At 36.7% G+C, this 18,002-nt stretch overlaps 1 protein-coding gene across 1 annotated transcript; it reads left to right on the top strand.

The window, feature by feature from the left end:
• The first annotated feature begins 3,391 nt into the window (after window positions 1-3,391).
• LOC145774219 (dynein regulatory complex subunit 10-like) lies at window positions 3,392-11,249 on the top strand. The gene is made up of 9 exons (XM_082585401.1): window positions 3,392-3,583; window positions 3,983-4,194; window positions 4,527-4,747; window positions 5,748-5,896; window positions 6,616-6,741; window positions 7,162-7,284; window positions 7,831-7,955; window positions 8,415-8,532; window positions 9,953-11,249. Exons 1-9 carry the CDS (start codon window positions 3,491-3,493, stop codon window positions 10,073-10,075), a joined length of 1,290 nt encoding a protein of 429 aa, XP_082441527.1. The 5' UTR covers window positions 3,392-3,490; the 3' UTR covers window positions 10,076-11,249.
• Window positions 11,250-18,002: the final 6,753 nt, after the last annotated feature.

Below are 18,002 nucleotides of genomic sequence, written 5' to 3'. Positions count from 1 at the left end.
CCGGTCAAATAGCAACTGCCTATTTCTCACACTGTATTACACTATCACACTATCATTTTAAGGGAATATCATTAAAATGGTGTATTTCTTACACTGTAGGACTTGACTAGCCTACATGTATCCACTGTCATGACCAATGACCAGCCACCTACAAACTTATCTGCCGCGCTAGCTCAGTGGTTATGTGTCTGACTCAAGATCATGCGGCGCTGGTTCAATTCTCAGGGTGTGCGCTTGAGCAACGCATTTCAGGACTGCTCTCCATTCAGCAGACAACAACACTTCAACAATCAGAAAAACTTCACTCTGCCAATCTCGGTAACCAGCCCTGCGTCAAGAGCCTCTACAAGTCTGCGAAACTACCAGGAATAACCTACCAAGGCTTTGTCAGTCCGAGGATAAAGATTCAAAACCAAACCATAGTGCTCTCTTTGCACAAAATAATAGTTAGTGTTACACTTATTATCAGTTTAATATAGGAAAACATACTCGAATTTAAATAAGAAAATTATCATGTAAATAGTCCAAAACTATTTATGACAAAAAAGTGGCGCTTTAATCGAGCTACAAACTGTCACACAGTCGACAGACAAGCTGCAATGACAGACTCACAAAGTCTGCCCTTTTCAAAGCAAAGCTTCATGTAGTCAGGGCAGCCAGGAAGTGTTTTCGACAAATATTTTATTTTTACTACAAGGGCGTAATTTTTGCAATTCTAATTCAGCTTAAAACATATTGAAATCATTGATGGGACACAATTTTTTTTTTTAAATTTTTTGAAGTATTTAAATAAGGTTTATCACATTCTACTAATATTTTTTTAAATATGAAATAGGCAAAATGGAAACAGACTAAACTAAAAAAATAAACCCTGGACTAATGATTTTAAATTGAAAATACACTTAACAAAGCAATAAGAATATGATTTTACAGTGGTGGCTGAAATTTTCATCTGACCAATTAAACTTTAAAATGTATATTCGTTCTTTTTTTAATGTTTAATTGGTCAGATGAAAATTAGTTTGGTGTTTTAATGTTTTTTAATGTTTTTAATGTTATTAAACATTAAAATGTATATTCGTTCTTTTTTTAATGTTTAATAACATTAAAAACATTAAAAAACATTTAAAAACATTAAAAAACATTAAAAAACATTAAAAAAAAACATTAAAAAAAACAAATATACATTTTAATGTTTAATACGTTTCTTGAGAAAAACATTTATTTCTACTTCAGAGAAAGGTTTTTTCTGTAAACCTCACTCTTTTTTGTGATTGATTGATTAAATCTGTATCCTCGAACTAGAAAAGCTTCTTTTTGGAGCTTAATCCTGGCAGCTTCTCATACTTGTAGAGGTTTTGAATCATTGACGCTGGCCCAGTCACCGAGTTTGACAGAGTGAAATTTCTGCTGTTGAAGTCTTGTTGGCGGGGAATTATTCCATCTATTAGATGCCGCTGAATGGAGAGCAGTCTTTAAAATGCGTTGCTCAAGCGTGCCACTTGATCTTGAAGCTTCTTCGTTCTCGAAGTCACGCATTGACCAACGATTATAAGCCAAATGCATGACGTACTGTTCTTCTCACAACCATTTGACATTCTTGGCAACGTGTAAAAGCCGATCTTCATAGGAATGATCTGATTGTTTCATTCTTACAAATTTTGAAGATAAATTTTTTTTTTCGATTCCTATAACTTATGTTTTTATTTTTTAATATTTCCACCCAATCTCAAAATTTTTGCAATATTAAACTGAACTGAAGCTCATGCACAAGCACAACATACAAATTGGAAAGTATGTCAATAATAATAATAATAATAATTATGCTTTTATTTGCGCCCATTGCGATAACATACAGTACACTGCGATCAAAACCAAAACCCATTCTGTATGTATTTAAATCAATTTTATATTTGCATGTTGTTTGCTTTGAAACCGAGCATTGCAAATTGCGATGTTGAACAAACTTTCAGTGAAGCATGATAAGCTTTGCAATGTTTAAATTTCGCTGTCACTATTTTGTTGTTGAGCTGATGCAAACCAAGTTTTAAAATATTTCTTGTCACTAGGAGCGCCCTATTCTACTGTTTCTAAGGTAACGTCACAGTTTGGTTAAAAATAAGTTCAGTTTAATGAACTGCAGCTTTGTTTTACTTTCAGCCATGTGGCACAAAAAATTCAGTTCCTTTTTTACGTGTTTTTATATTTAAAAATACGTATTAACATTGCATTAATCCGTATTGCACAAGATTTGGTATGAATACATGAGGCAATAACGTTTAAAGGAACCGACTTACTGTAGATGTGAGGCAGCAAGAAGGCTACTGCCTGGTAGGCTAAAAATTTTTAAAAGTCAACGGCTTGGTTTGGTTGGGAATCTTTATCCTCGGACTGAAAAAGCCTTGATAGTTTATTCTTAGTAGTTTTGCATACTTGTAGAAGTTTTTGACACAGGGCCGATTACCAAGATTGGCAGTGCTGAAGTTTTCTGATTGTTGAAATGTGGTTGCCAGAGAATTATTCCATTCATTAGATGCCATTGAATGGAGACCAATCCTGAAAATGCTTTGCTCAAGTGCATACCCCAAGAGTCAAACCAGTGCCGCGTGATCTTAAATCAGACGCATAACCATTGAGCTAACGGCGTGGACCATCTCTTCTTTTTGTCGAGTTATGGTTCTTGCTGATAGACTTACCGTATATCTCAAAAATAGTTTGTTTTTTCTCTGGACATATGTTTTCAATAACATCCATATTACATCTTTTCCCATCAGTATACGATTTTTGGTCTTTTGCTTTCAATTGTACTACTTTGTAGCTAGCAAAAAAAAATTTCTGATTGATTGGTTTTTTTTTGTAACAGAAAAATTTGTTTTTTAAGCTACTTTTGATTCACAGATTAACTTTATCGTTCCTTGTTTGACCCATTAACTTGGAAAAAAGAATATTATATGTTTTTGTGTCATAATGACAAATTATGTTGAGTTCCTTGTTTACACAAACAGAAACGCTGCAAGTCAAAAACGCGGGGCTGCCAAAATGATTAATGAAAAGCTCTTGTTCTCCCATTCGAATATAATATATCACTAGCTGAGCCATGTTATACTATAATTTGTAAAGAGACTGCGGGTTGGATGATTTTCCTTGGCAGGCCGGATCTGGCCCATGGGCCCTAGGTTGCCAATCCCTGGTCTAGACCTTGTTTGGTTTTTTTTTTGGAACAAATTTTTTTTTATTGAACTAAAGATTTTTGTGTTAGAAAAGCATTATTTGCAATAATTAATAGACCTGGTAATTGCTTAAATTTACTACTGTATATCCTAGTGGATGTGGATGATAAGATGAATATTCAATGTGCAATTTTATGTTTTTAATGTTATTTTTTAATTTTGTGTTTGTAAAATAATAAGTGCTGAATAGTTTTAAATGGCTACATAGTATTGTTCAATGTAAGTTTTTAGTTTCAATTACAAAATTAAAAAATCCCAAAATGACTGAAGTAATGCAAGCAGTTGAGGCTATTCCAATCAACTTGAAAAAATTGAAGACTTCTGGGAGACGAGACAGTGTCAGTAGTAATACAGTAAGTCTATTAAGTCAAAATTTTGCAAGAAATAAGTTATTATTGGAATAAAAATTTACTTTTTTAATATGTGAGATTGTGGGTAGCATTATATGCTTTTTCAAAAAAATTAAGTTTATTTGTTTTTTAAAAATAAAACTTTCATTTTTTTGTAAAATTTAGGTTTTGTTTTTTTTATATTTGGTTACACTTACAGTACTGTCAATGCACAGTATTTTTATATTGTATTTTCAGTGGTTAACAATAAAGTATGCTTCTTCTCATCATAACACTTACTATCGCACTTGATTGAAAGTAGCAAATGCTGCTAGTAGACACAGTGTAAAATCAGGATGACAGTATCCTTTAACATCTTCTTGTGTACTTTTACTGTTGCTCAAATTTGCTCAATGGTTTCAGGGTACTTCAGCTGCATTGCGAATTTTAGAACCAGGTCGAAAGAAATTGTCATCTGTAGAAACACAACGCATAATTGAATGTATTGATGACTGCATTCGACGACAAGAGCTTGTATCGGCTTTGCTTTTAGTTTTAACACCTAATGAAGAAAGGTTGGAGCAGTTTATTATTGGCCTCGGCCCAGAATTGTTAACAGCTATACAAAAGCATCGGTAAGTAGCTGAAATGCCATACCGTTTCATTGATGAGTGCCATTGGTTTCTTTGTGAAACCAGTAATAAAGCTCCGATGTTTTATATGTGTAGCCTATTTTGTTTGCATGCATACAAATTCATAAATTGAAAAGTGCTACATAGGCCACTATTTTTGTAGGCCAAATTTATCTCCAACATAAAACAACTAGTGATGAAAATAAGTAGTTTGTAGTAACCAACAGTAGGCAAATCTGTAATTATGGTCGTAGTAGATGCTTCCATTCATTTGTTTTATTCAACTGGATTTAAAATTTGTTTCTCGATCTTTACAAGATATCAATTTTGTATAGAGATCTCTGTAGTGCCTTGGACGAATCTCATAACAGTAAAGATGCCGAAGCAACAGCTTCCTTGCAGTTACAAGCAACAGAATCATGTAAAGATATTGTGAGGATGTTTCGTGAAGACATTTCCATAGCAACCTCAATTAGAAGTGAGCTGGGAGGAGAATATGGAAGACTAGGTGGAAAACCTGTACAAGAAGCACAGAAATTACTTGAAGGCCTCCACGGTATTGATTGATTGATCACAGTTAAGATTGATATGTAATAACTAAAATTGTAATATGATAAAAATTAATGGTACTGTGTTAAAAATAATTAATAAATGCCAAATATAATGAATATCGTGGCCACTCTCTAAAAATACCTTAACAGTTTGTTTCACCTTTAATGAGATTTTCAGAAAGTTTTTATTCAAATAGAAATTGTCAGAAATAATTAACACATCTTTTATTTTTAAGACTTTAAAACTTTGTAACTCATAACTAACAAAAGGGTGTTTTATTTACTGCTTAGTGGGCAGGTGTAAGCATAGACTCTTTGTGTACGTTTGCAAAGCTACCATTCTTGATTATCATCAACCAGTTTTCATAAGCGTGTTTCTGTATCTGCTGTATGATGGTAGCCTAATATTACACTCTTCTTTTTTCATTTCAAATTACTGCAATTAGAATATTCTTCAATAAACGGTGGATTGAGCAAATCTCCAACTTGATGTTATTTTTTGATTGATCTCAACTTCAATGCCGTCTCCTGCTTTTGAGTTTTCCAAGATCTTTCTATTAATCAACTTCCAGCTTTTCTCATGTGATGCAAATACATGTTTTTTTTTCTTGCTGTCTGTTTACTCAATACAGTACTCAACAACCTTGGTATCTGAACTAAAGAGTAGATAAGTGGCTGAAGGAATTTCTAATTCTAACTGTAGTTTACTTGTTAACAAACTATTTATAGCGGTAATTTAGGTAATATGTAATTTGTTATTCGTTTTGGTCCAGTTGTGCTGACATCTATTTATATTGTAGGCTGATTTTTGTTTCGATCCAGTTGTGCTGACGAGTTCTCATGAACGAAAACCGGTTCATAAATTAATTTTTATTGAAATACTATTGTGAGTGTTAGCCTGCTCAAATGTTTTAAGGTTCAGACTTGAGAAAAAAAGCTATTGATTTGTTTTCAAACTATTTATAGTTTGACTTGATTTGCATCTCAAGTAAGTATTTTGTGCAGAACTTCGAGCAATAATGTTGGAACTACTGCTGACAACTCCATCAGAAGAATCCGACAGGTCACGATATCTTCAGCAAGTAACAGAAAGAGAAAAAAGCAATGCAGCCGTGATAGAAAAACTGCAAATTCAGCTTGATGCTGCCATTGAGGTAAGCTACATCGTTTCGGGTATTAATATCTCAAAGTAGCCTATTTAGACCCCAATGGGCTACAGCTACCTTAAGTTCAAACTTTTCAAATAAGCAATCAACAAAAAACGCTTAATGATTGGAAGTTGAGTGCAAATGTTTAGTAAAGCCGAAGGTATCTAGTATTTGTCGACAAACTGTGGCCCGCAGCCCAACTGTGGGCCTTCTATTAACTTTTAGTTGGGCCGTGAGCGATTTATTATTGTTTTAGTTGTATGGTGTAGTTGTGAACCATGTGATGGCCATTGTTTTAATTTTACTGTTCTTTATTTTCGCTTGACTTGATATTGCTAAGAAAAGCGTGCTTGTCCAATTATTACCTAGGCAAGAACCAAAATATTAGGTGGTCTACCAAGCGATTGAGCTATTAATTCAATACTTATTTGTTTTGTTGTAATTGGCGTTCAATTGCTATTAAAAAAAATTGGTTTGGGCCACAATAAAAAAATTTCGACCACTGAATTACACATTTAATGAGCTTATTTCAGTTTGGCTTTACAAATTATGCGTTACTCTTAGCGTTTTATATAGACCAGTAGCAGTGAACATTATTCACCTGAATCCACTTCAGATATCTCATGTATTCATGTATTAGCCAAAGTTTTTCTGCACTTCGCTTGGAAAATTAAAAATATGAGAAGATATTGCAGTTTGCAGTGCATAATTTTATCTTCCTCTAGGACAAAGAACAAGAAATGGGGAAGAGAAATGACATCATTCGTCGTCTGAAGAATGATCTTCATCAAATTGAACAGTTCTCGGAGGAACACATCAAACGGACAAAGACAGAAGCGGACAAACAACAAGTAAGCAAGTTATACTTCCACCTGACTTTACCTGCTTGCGGTATTGTATTTTACACCAAGTCTATTTCTTGAGTTGGGATCTTGAACTGTTGGAGTAGAAAAAAAATATTTGAGATTATGAGTTTTTAGCTTATTTCCCGACAAAAAAATTGGTTTTATTGGAAAATTTGAAAAAAAAGTTTTGAAACCGTACACCCTACTGCCTACGGTATGTATTGAGCTGTAATGGGTTGGAGTTTTAGTTACTTAAAACGTTGTTATTTTTTTTTTAGCTAAAAACAAAGCAAACAGACTCTGAAACTTACGGTCGCCTACTTGTGTGGTCGGTTTTTAACGACTACTACACTTACAGTATATACAATTATTATTCGGGTGCAAAAGTTGTTTAAATTTTAAAATATAATGTTGGTTTTTTAATAGTCTTCGGATTCAAGGAGCAGCGAAGCGAAGCAAACGAAACTGACCTCTGAGACTGACCAACTAACTGACCAATTGAACAGAATGGTGCAAGAGGACAGAGAAATTGAACAACACCTGCGAAAAGTATGAGCACTTCATGCAAGATCTAGTCTTGTTCCTGTTTCTTTGTATTTCATTATAACCGTAACAGAATGACCAAGACTTGAGTTAAAGCAACAATCTGTAAAAAAACGTCAATTAATTTGATCAGTTTTGTTAACGTCACACGATTTTGGCTCTGCAATTACCACAGGTGCTATGATTGCTTTCGCTGATGGGCGTGATCTTCAAGATCACCAAAACTGGTGACCTTGCCCATCTCTGGTTGCTTTAAATTTTTTAAGCCATGACGACTATTTTACTGAGTTGTGATTTGGGTAGAGGACATTGCGAATACACCCAATAAAATTGTGATACGTCGGGTTGGTCACGTTCTAGAAATGCAGAAGTTCTCTGTTAAAAACGAGCAATGAAAATTTGAAACAGGCTACGCTGTTAATTGTTTTGTTCGTATACTGCACGTGCATTAATTGCATCATCTCTATTTTTGTTGGTAAAAGCGTTAATATTATTCCACCTCATCGTAACACCATTTCTGAAACCAAAATTTTGCTTTCCGTCTTACTTTAGAAAAAGTTTAAAATCGAAACTGAAGTTGAGAACTGGATCAACAAGTACGATCAAGACATGGGTGAGAAGCAGGATGAGTATGAACATATTGATGCCATCTATACAGAGGAAAAGAAACAATTAAGGTAGAAATCTTCAATTCACTATAGGCTAGTAGTTGGATTTAAACAATAAATGCTATTACTGTAGTACAACAAAAAGTACTCAATCCCAAACAATAAAGCCCAACAGAGCTAATTGCGACAAATTCAGTTGCTTTTTTCTAGTAATCTCTACAGCCTGTTTCACCCTTACCGGAGATCACCAGATGGTCCTTATTCAAATAGAATTTATCAACTAAATAGTAATCTTGTATTTTATTTGAATAAAGACATTCTGATGATCCCCAGTAAAGAGTAAAACAGCCTGTAGTGTAGAGGTTATTAGAAATTAGTAACTGAATTTGATGTAACTAAATGTAACTAAAAGCTAAATTTGATGTAACTAGACTATCCTTGTTGAACGTATTTGCTGGAGTTGTTTGGTTGTCTTCTGCTACTTGTTTTTAATGCGATTCCACTGAACATGATGTTAATAATTTTCAGTGAGTTGGAAGAGAAATTCAAGGTATTAGAGGAGGAATATGATAAAATCATGGAAGAGAGAAGAATTGCTCGAGAGGAGAAGGAAGCGAGAGAACTAGAGCTGCAACACATGATCAAAGTAATTTTCTTTTTGACTTCACCCAAATTTTTTTTACGATTTCTATAGGTAAAATTCTTGGGTTTTCTTCTGTCTCAGCTTCGAAACATTGCAGGATGTAATGTTTTTTCAATTCTTTATAAAAAGGACTTTTTTTGTGATTTTGTGTTACTGGGCAACTCCAAGCTTCCTTGCCTAGCCGCCTTCGTTTGATTTATGAAGAATCTTCATCCTCCGATTAAAAAGCCTTTTGGGAAGCTAATTTCTGGAAGATTTGTGCTCATGTAGAAGTTTTGAACCTCTGATAAAGGCCCTGTCACCAAGATTGACAGAGTAAAGTTTCAACTTATCGTGATTTTGTATGAATTATTCCATCCACTACGTAGATGACGCTGAACGGAGTGCTTCTTTGAAATGCGTTGCTCAAGCGCACACCTCAAGATTCGAACCAGCGTTGCTCGATCTTTCTGATTCTTTGTTCACAAAGCCTGGCGTTTTTTCAATTGAGCTATGGAGGCAAACCCTAGCATACGGCAAAAGACAAGTCCAAGTCTCTTTTACCCTTATTCTAATTTACATTGAACCTATTTTACTCTAAGCCTCTTCTACCCCAAACCCAATCTTTTTCATCCTTCTAGAACTTTGTCCCATTTCTCATGATCAAATGATTGATTGATTGATTGATTGAATCTTTATCCTCGGACTGGGAAAGCTTCTTGCAGAGCTTAATCCTGGCAGTTTCGCATACTTGTAGAGGCTTCGAATCACTGACGCAGGCCCGGTCGCGAAATTTTTTTCCCCACGAGATTTCTGTCTCATTGATTTTAGTCACTCTAAAAGTAAGATTTTCCGAAAGTGCTTGAGATTGGTTGATTCAGATTGCGAAATGACTATTTGCCAATAAAATTCTGCAATGATAATAAAATATAAGCTTCCCTAACCCTACTTTTTTGAAAAGCTCTTGTGCACCGCAAAAATTAATTTAAAGAAAAAATAAAGTTTGACTTCAACGGGCGTCGAACCCTCGTTCTCACGATTACTAAGCAGAGGATGATACCACTGAACCAACCGTGCCAACGAGAGAATGTTGCATTCACACGGTTTTAATACAAACTTTTACCAAAATATGTAAATGAGACAGAAATCTCGTGGGAAAAAATATTTCGCGGCCCGGTCACCGAGATTGACAGAGTGAAGCTTCCGATTGTTGAAGTCTTGTTGCCGGGGAACTATTCCATCCATTAGATGCCGCTGAATGGAGAGCAGTCCTTAACGTGCGTTGCTCAAGCGCACACCCCGAGAGTCGAACCAGCGCCGCTTGATCTTGAAGCTTCTTCGTTCCAGAAGTGACGCGCTAACCAATTGAGCTATCGGGGCGGACACATCGTTATAACATTGCATTTAGTTTTAGATGTTGATTAAAAGTTTTCGTTTGTTGCAGGCTGCCATCACCGTGCAAGCGTTCTTCCGAGCATACAAAGTGCGTAAAGCGCTCAAGGCCAAAGCGAAGAAAGGTGGGAAGGGAAAAGGAAAGGGCAAAGGCAAAGGAAAAAAGAAGAAATAGACATTTCTCAACATTTTGTCAACATAATTTATCTTTACATATTTTATTTTCATGTTTGTGTCGCTTTTATGTTCTGTTGAAAATGAAATCTAACATTTTGTGAATGAATCTTTGAGTAATACACTTTCACAGAGTAGGTTTCTGTCAAAAAGTGGAAGTTTCTCTTTATTGCATTGTTACTCGTGTGGAACTAAGTTGTTTTTCACTGTATTTTATTTCGTCGCAAGATGGTGCGTATGTGCTTTCTGCAGTCACAACGAAATGCCTTTAAGATGAAATTGGTTTGGTTTGGTTTGCCATACCATACGGATGATGTGGTCTACCACATAGGTGATGTGGTCTGTCACAATTCTTGTTTTGATTAATAATCTCTCGGTGGAAATTTACAGTCACGTGACATTAGTCTGTCACGTCCGCACCACCAGTCATCTCTTCGCTCCAAGTCTAGCTTCTAATTTGCAAGTTAAATAGCTTTTCTTCTAACACCTGGCCCACTTAATAACATCCTGTCACTTTCGTCTGTTCTACGTCACACAACGCTGAATGATGACTGATCTATGAATTATCTCTTTTATTTTGACTTGATATCTGCTCAATCGGTTTTCTTTCGAATGATTAAAGTAGCCCAACGCCCTAACGGACCGTATTCTACGTAGGGGCAACGATGACATGTTCCCCCTGGTTGTTAAATATGAAAATTGGTCCTTTCCGTTGCATTTTGTGCTAAAAATATGGTGGCCAGTAGATCTAGTATACATAGGTACGTTTACTTTCTCTTGCAAAGTTCTGTTACACCACTGAATGTAGGTCCAAATTAAGTCATTAAAGTAAAGCACATGCTGACTTTATGGAGCTCCACGCGGTACTTGTTCTACTGAACAATATAAAAAAAACTAGGGATGGTAGAAAACTAGGGATAGGATTGCACTGTCCCTGAAAAAGACATACCCAGATCAATAACACCCAACTGTTTTAGGCTACATAACCCAACAAAATATACAGCTCAGCAAGAGGGCGGTATACAACTTAACGTTTCTGTAAGTAAATTAATACAGAAGCTACGCATTTAAATCGAATTAATAAGCTAAAAATTGTCATTACAGAATATATTGTAAAATATACCCTATTTGACTCTTCTCGCGGGTCACATGAAAAGATTTTGCGGTCGTATGTTGTGCAGGCCAGGCCTAAACAAAAACATTTCATTTGTTTCTCACAATACCATTTTTTTGTGAATAATTCATTATTTTTTTTCCACTGCAGAAAAAATATAAATAATTTTCCAGTAACATTAAGCATGTTTCTGCATAGGTGATTAAAAGCGCATAGACAGCCCAAGGCATGTAGCCACGTGCGCAATGCAGGAAGTACGAGACTTGTGTTTAGTCAAACACGATTGTAAATTTAAGAAAAAAAAACTCTTGAAACAGCTAAGGACTATAAGTGTGAAGGTTTGAGGTTTACTGCATAATTGCCTAAACTTTTAAATATTCACGCTTAACAAACTAAAGCCGACGACAACAAACTACTTCAGTGCAGCTGTTTTTAGATTTACTGGAAACAAAACAGTTGAGTGATATTTATTGAAAGGGCAGTTTTAAATACTCGGCTTAGGCCTACTAACATTTCTTTAATGCTAAGCGAAACCGCGCATGTACTGTAGCCAAAGAAAAAAGCCAAATTCTCCATTAGGCTACAGCTCAATAAATTGTAATAGGCTAAAGGTTGAATGTGGTAACCTATCTATTTCATTTCTTGGAACCAGGGCCATTGAGAGGATAGTTTGGGCCCGGTACCAAATGAGATCCTTGGACCCCAAATCAAGACGTTTATAAGAAAAAGTGCAGTATCCAAAAAATACGCTGTGGTTTTCGGGCCCCTACAATTATATCGAGCTCCGGTCCAAAAGTAGCCTAACCCTTGGACACCCCTGTCAACGCTACTGCTTGGAATCACATATGATGGTCAGTGGGTATTTTCTAATAAATTGGAAAAAAACACTGTTGTGTAAACTATTGTGAGATATTTTAATTAAATAGTAAACTAAGACTAATTTTTTTGTTTTTGAGGAGGTGCCCATTAAATGTAATTTACAACAAAAATCTTTCCAATTTCGGCGAATAAACAAAATTAATTTTAAAAAACTGCTAGTGAAATTATAAAGCTTTCTATTGCAAAACAAAGACGCAAAGCTTGTGAGCTATCACTTAACGTTTGCTTTTCAAAAAATTATTGGCGGGGAATTATTCCATCTTTTAGATGCCGCTGAACAGAGAGCAGTCTTTAAAATGCGTTGCTTAAGCGCACACTCCGAGAGTCGAACCAGCGCCGCCTGCAGCTTCTTGAAGCTTCTTCGTTCACGAAGTCACGCGCTAACCAACCCAATTCCTCTTTCGCTTGTTTTTTTGTCAACGCAGATCATAGTTGACAGTTTTTTTTTTGCACAGCCTATAGGCTAAGGTAGCGCCAAAACTTTGTGATTTTGTTTAGTTTATTGCATTTTTGCAAGTTATTGCAATTCGCGTTTTTATCAACATAGGCGACGTAGACTACGTTTCAAGATTTTACGCATTTCGTTAGGTCATTTTGCATCTGATGTCAATAGTTGATGTGTGTTGAATGACATTTTTTTATTTGCAGTACTTTATAACGTCTCACGAGTCCTTAATCCTCATGTTATCTTATCTGCATAATTTATTCAAATGAATTGTAAATTATATTTTAGAAAAGCTAAATAACAATACAATATCACGTGTTATCTTATCTCTAAAGGGCCGTGCAAACCGCCGCGTGCCCTCCGGCTGGAGGGGGCTTACGGCAGTTTTGGGAACCCCACTCATTTTAGTCTGGTTAATTTTTTTTTAATGTTAAAAAAGAAAAAAGCTGCTACAGAAGTTTGGGGGTCCACGCATAATTATTACATGGGCGTTTTTCAGATTACAATTTTACATGTAGTCTAACATTTATTATGTAGCCTAATTTTTTTTCCAACTTTGCAAATGTTTCTTGTTCGCTTTGCTCGTTCAACCACGTTTTATTCACCTAATCGGCTATTTTGAGCATGCATAAGGTTTTTTTGTGTCCTCAAAAAACCAATGGCCTACAATAATGTAATACTCCGAAGTCGTCGTCGTCGTGTGAGCGTCTGGGGCCGAGGGTCTATCCTTTTATCACCCCAGATTCACGATGTTCCCGGACTAGGCTGCACTGGAAGGCTACTAGAGAGCAGCCAGTCATTGATGATGTGGTCTGCGGTCTGTTCCTCGGCATCACATTCACAGGAGGAGGAAGAGGCCATTCCCCATTGGTGCATGGTTGAGCGGAAAGCCCGACGCCCGTACGGAGACAGTTGAGGCGCACCCATGCCTGTCTTAGTAGTGTTAGACCGATGGGGCGTGTGTCGGCGTCGGGGATGAACGAATAGAGTATGGTGGCGGTTGACTTCCATTCAGAACTACATTTATGGTCCGCCCAAGCAGCCGCAGAGATGTCTTGTACATCAGCTTCGTTGATAAGAAGTTGAGCGGCTAGAACAACGGAAAATCTTTGTCTTTCTGCCCCGAACCAAGATTTCTTGGGGTGACACTGGACAGATCGCTTACGGTAGCCTACATACCGCCACCATTTGGTGTCACTGCGCAAGAAACTCACATCCCGCGCTGCGCTACTCAAGCGCCTAGCAGGCTCTAGCTGGGGGGCGAGGGCTGACACTTTGCGTATAGCAGCCGTAGCCCTTGTCTACTCTTCAGCAGAGTACTGTGCACCTGTTTGGTGCCGCAGTGCTCACTGCCATAACATCGACACTGCCATAAACAGCGCCCTGCGCACAGTAACGGATGCCTGCGTCCCACACCATTGGACAATCTCCCCATTCTCGCTGGCATCCAACCCGTTGAGCTTCGTCGCGAAGAAGCCACTCTGTCCCTCGGTCGACGGGCACTGGAGCCTAACCACCTTCTCCATCACAAGATCTCTGCTCTCCCAAACGAGCACCCCTGTCGACTGAAATCAAGACACCCATTCGTGCCAGCCGCTCAACTTCTTATTCCGAAGTAAACACTGCTCACTCAAATAGCCTAGTAACTAGTTAATGAACAATTCAATAAGTAGTAGGCTAGGTCCTTGTAGGCTATGGGGAGATGTTCCACCAACGGACAGGGTACGACCAACAGACCACCCTTCTATTTCTTAAAATAAAAGTTGGAAGCACAAAAAATGTTATTGTGGTATCAAGATTAACCTTTTTGGTTTTGGAAATCTTCCTTGCGAGGATCTGTAATTTTTTTTCATATTGTTATGAAGGAAAGTATGTTTTACAAGGTAGAAAGTAAATTTTGAACATTTTTTTTCTGCAATTTTTTTCACCCATCGGTTTATTTTTTCAAGACTGTTTTTTGTTTGCTGATTGCTTATTCATTGATTAATGAAATTGCAATGAGTTAAATGTTTAAATTTTATCCATCATTAAACTAGGTCATAAAATCCAAGAACTATCATGTATCTGACCAACGGACCACCCACCTGTTTGACCAGTGGGTCACTAGCTAATTGTTCAACAACGTCTTCCTTTATGTGGTCAGACTAAAGATGTCAGAAATTAAAACAACTAGCAATAAAACAGGGTTGTTTACTTCTGAAAATCTCAACAAAGCTGTCGAAGATGTTTTGAAACAAAATATTTCTGTTCGAAACTCGGTGAAAAAATATGATACACCACGAACAACGTTGGCTCGTTATGTTAAAGAATGAATCAATGGATAGTGAGAAAACTACTGCACCAACACCCGTGGCATCTACAAAACACCTGTCTGATAGCCTATCTTACAGTTTTCTGCAGCTTTAGAAAAATATGAGATTTAAAAAGAGTAAAATAAACACCAAAAACCCTTGAATCTCATATTATGAAATTGACTTGAATATGAAAATATGAAATGAAATTTCATAATAAAAGCATGTTTCTAGTGCTTGTTGCTTATGTTGTTGTGTTGTTTGTATGTTGTTCGTGTATTAAATAGTCCAAAATAAGCACCAGTGCATCAGCTTTTTGCCAAGTAGAAGTGACCCGTTGGTCGAATAGCAGTGGCCCGTTGGTCGTATAGGGGTTTGACCAACGGGGCACTTTTTATTATCATTTAAAAGTTCTTTTTCGGCAGTTAGTAGTTGGAAAATTAAAAAACTTTTTTGGCTAAATATACCAGGGCATGTAACCTACTGTTATGCCAAAAAGGGAGGATGCATGACCTTTGTATGGAGAGAAAATAACAAATATGTGAAAAATGACCCGTTGGTGACACATCTCTCCTACAACTAATTATGAGCATGCAATGAAGCCTGATGCTATAATAGCGCAATGCAGGTTATAACAAGATTTATTAAACTCCTACAATCGGTGCCAATCGTCATTTTACGATAAATAATTGATTGAATCTTTATCCTCGAACGGGAAAAGCTTCTTGCAGAGCTTAATCCTGGCAGTTTCGCATACTTGTAGAGGGTTTGAATCACTGACGCAGGCCCGGTCACCGAGATTGACAGAGTGAAGTTTCCAATTGTTGAAGTCTTGTTGCCGGGAAATTATTCCATCCATTAGATGCCGCTGAATGGAGATCGAGCAGTTCTTAACGTGCGTTGCTCAAGCGCACACCCCGAGAGTCGAACCAGCGCCGCTTGATCTTGAAGCTTCTTCGTTCCATTAGTTACGATTAACAGAAGCCCTTCTATTGTCAGACGTAATAAAACCTTCGTATCCCCTTATGTAGATACACTGGAGAGGCCCTCCACACCTTTTTATGGATGCTCCACCTTCGGTGACTCGTTGCCGGGCTCATTCACATGTAGAAAAATAATTATTTGCAATCCCCCTCCCTTCGAAATTTTGTGCTGGCTACGCCGCTGCCAATTAGGCAGAGGCTTGATTTATTTGTGGTTGAGAAGATAACCCATAAAAACTCAGCAATGTGTATTTTACCCAGACAGGCGTGAAAGTAATTCATGCACGACCGATTCTCCGTTTCCTGAGATCGTTGGTCAAATACGTTTTCATACTATCGTTAACGCTCATTTGTTTTTGTTTAAAATGGTTATAATTGGCCTTTGTCAACTAGGCCTACTTCCAAGTAAAGTTCAAACGTTGCCTGCTGTCACGTTAAGCTAAAAATGCAGAGTAAATAAAACTCTTTTCTAAACGGATTATGTCATTCATTTATTCATTCATTTTATTTTTCATCATTAACGCGTTCCGGACGGAAAAGATAGCTTACTAGGCTACCGTACTGGCTATAATAGTCGATATGAGATTACCAGCAAGGCAATGAACGGGAAAAGGTGACAAAACTTTGAAAGGTTTAAAATGTGCCAGAATAGTAGATCAAGTAGCCTAGTCGACTATGTGTCTGTAGTTAGCACGGCCACAAACCAAAAAAAAGCAAAAATAAAACAAAAACAAACTTTTTTCGTGAAAATTTTAACAAATTCTTAAAAAACGTCAAATTTTGTTTTTGAAATTTTTTTTGATTAATTTATGGTCAAAGTTGACTCCATTATTAAGGCGAGTTTATTTAAAACAAAAAACACCAATGGCATGGTCACAACTCGCAGTCTTCTCGAAAGAAAATTTCGTCTGAGGTTGTAGTGATGCAATTACAAACAAATCCTAAATTTACGCTTTATAGAAATTTCTACCTTCTGTGATTCCACTCGTTTGTGTTCAGTTCATAAATTCCACCATTGAAACTTCCAAAAAATTAGACAGTTTTTTGGCAATATGGCAAACATATGGCAACGCTAAACGGAAAAACTGAAAAATTTGCAGAGTTTTGCAGAACAGAGCTAGCTAGCATAGCACAAGTCCGAGTCTTGAAAAACTCTTGACAATCAATCAATCAAGTTTATTTTCGGCATAGCTCCACATTCATTTTCAAAGTACACATCAGGAGATATAACAAATAGCTTTTTTTATATGGAAACTACACCATGGAGGCACCGAAAAAAGCACGCGGTTATCTAAGTCAAGGTCCCGACAGCAGCGGGGTTCTCCCCTTCAAGTGAGAACCCCGCTGAATTTGTTTGAACTTCAATTTTTGAATTTTGATCAAAAAAGACATTATCACTTTAAGCAAAAATGTTTTTGCAGTGTGACATCAAAACAGGATTGAAATGGTTTGGTGGGCTTTGAATGGAGAGCAATCCTAAAATCCGAATCAGCGCCTCTTGAGTCGGGTGCTTAACCACTGAGCTAACTGTTTTTTCTGCTAAAGCTTATTCGAAATAGAAATATTAAATTGTGTAAACGTCAATAAACTTTTGGAGCTGGTATACAAGTCCCTCCCCCTTGGCAACTCATGACAAAGAGGAATTGATCAAAACATGTGGATTGAAGTGTGTGAACAGTAAAGCAAAGGTAAAGTAGTCTCACCAGGGCTATATGTTTAGTTGAGTCCTGTCTTTGTCATGAGTTACTAGGGGGGGGGGGGGGGGACTTGTATACCAGCTCCAAACTTTTCTACAACTTTAGAGTTATGAAATCTCTAACAATATTTTTTATGCGTAAAGGCAATCAAAATATGTTGACGTACCTCATGTCTCGCTGGTATGTTTATTCAATTTCATTTTCCCAGATATAATATTATAGGCTCTATTGTTTGTTAAGTGGAGACTTCAGTTGTCGTATTTAACAACTAACTAATTGGTAACTGGCTAAAAGTATCTTTTTATCTTGAGCTAGCACTAAAGGCTGTAGGATACTCTAATATTTTGTGAAGGCAAAGTGATGGTGAAAACAATTTCTTTTATTTTTTTCTTTGGGATTTTTCCAAAGCTTTGAAAGAAATGTTTTATTTCAGTACCGGTACACCATTGTTTCACACAAAAAGTACGGTACATGAAAAAGATTTTTTTCCATTTCAAATATATATGTAATGTAGTAACA

Source organism: Aplidium turbinatum, chromosome 7 (assembly GCF_918807975.1).
Source record: "Aplidium turbinatum chromosome 7, kaAplTurb1.1, whole genome shotgun sequence".
Classification (NCBI taxonomy): Eukaryota; Metazoa; Chordata; class Ascidiacea; order Aplousobranchia; family Polyclinidae; genus Aplidium; species Aplidium turbinatum.
Note: the sequence above shows the minus strand (reverse complement) of the source record. Positions and strands in the feature narration are given on the sequence as shown.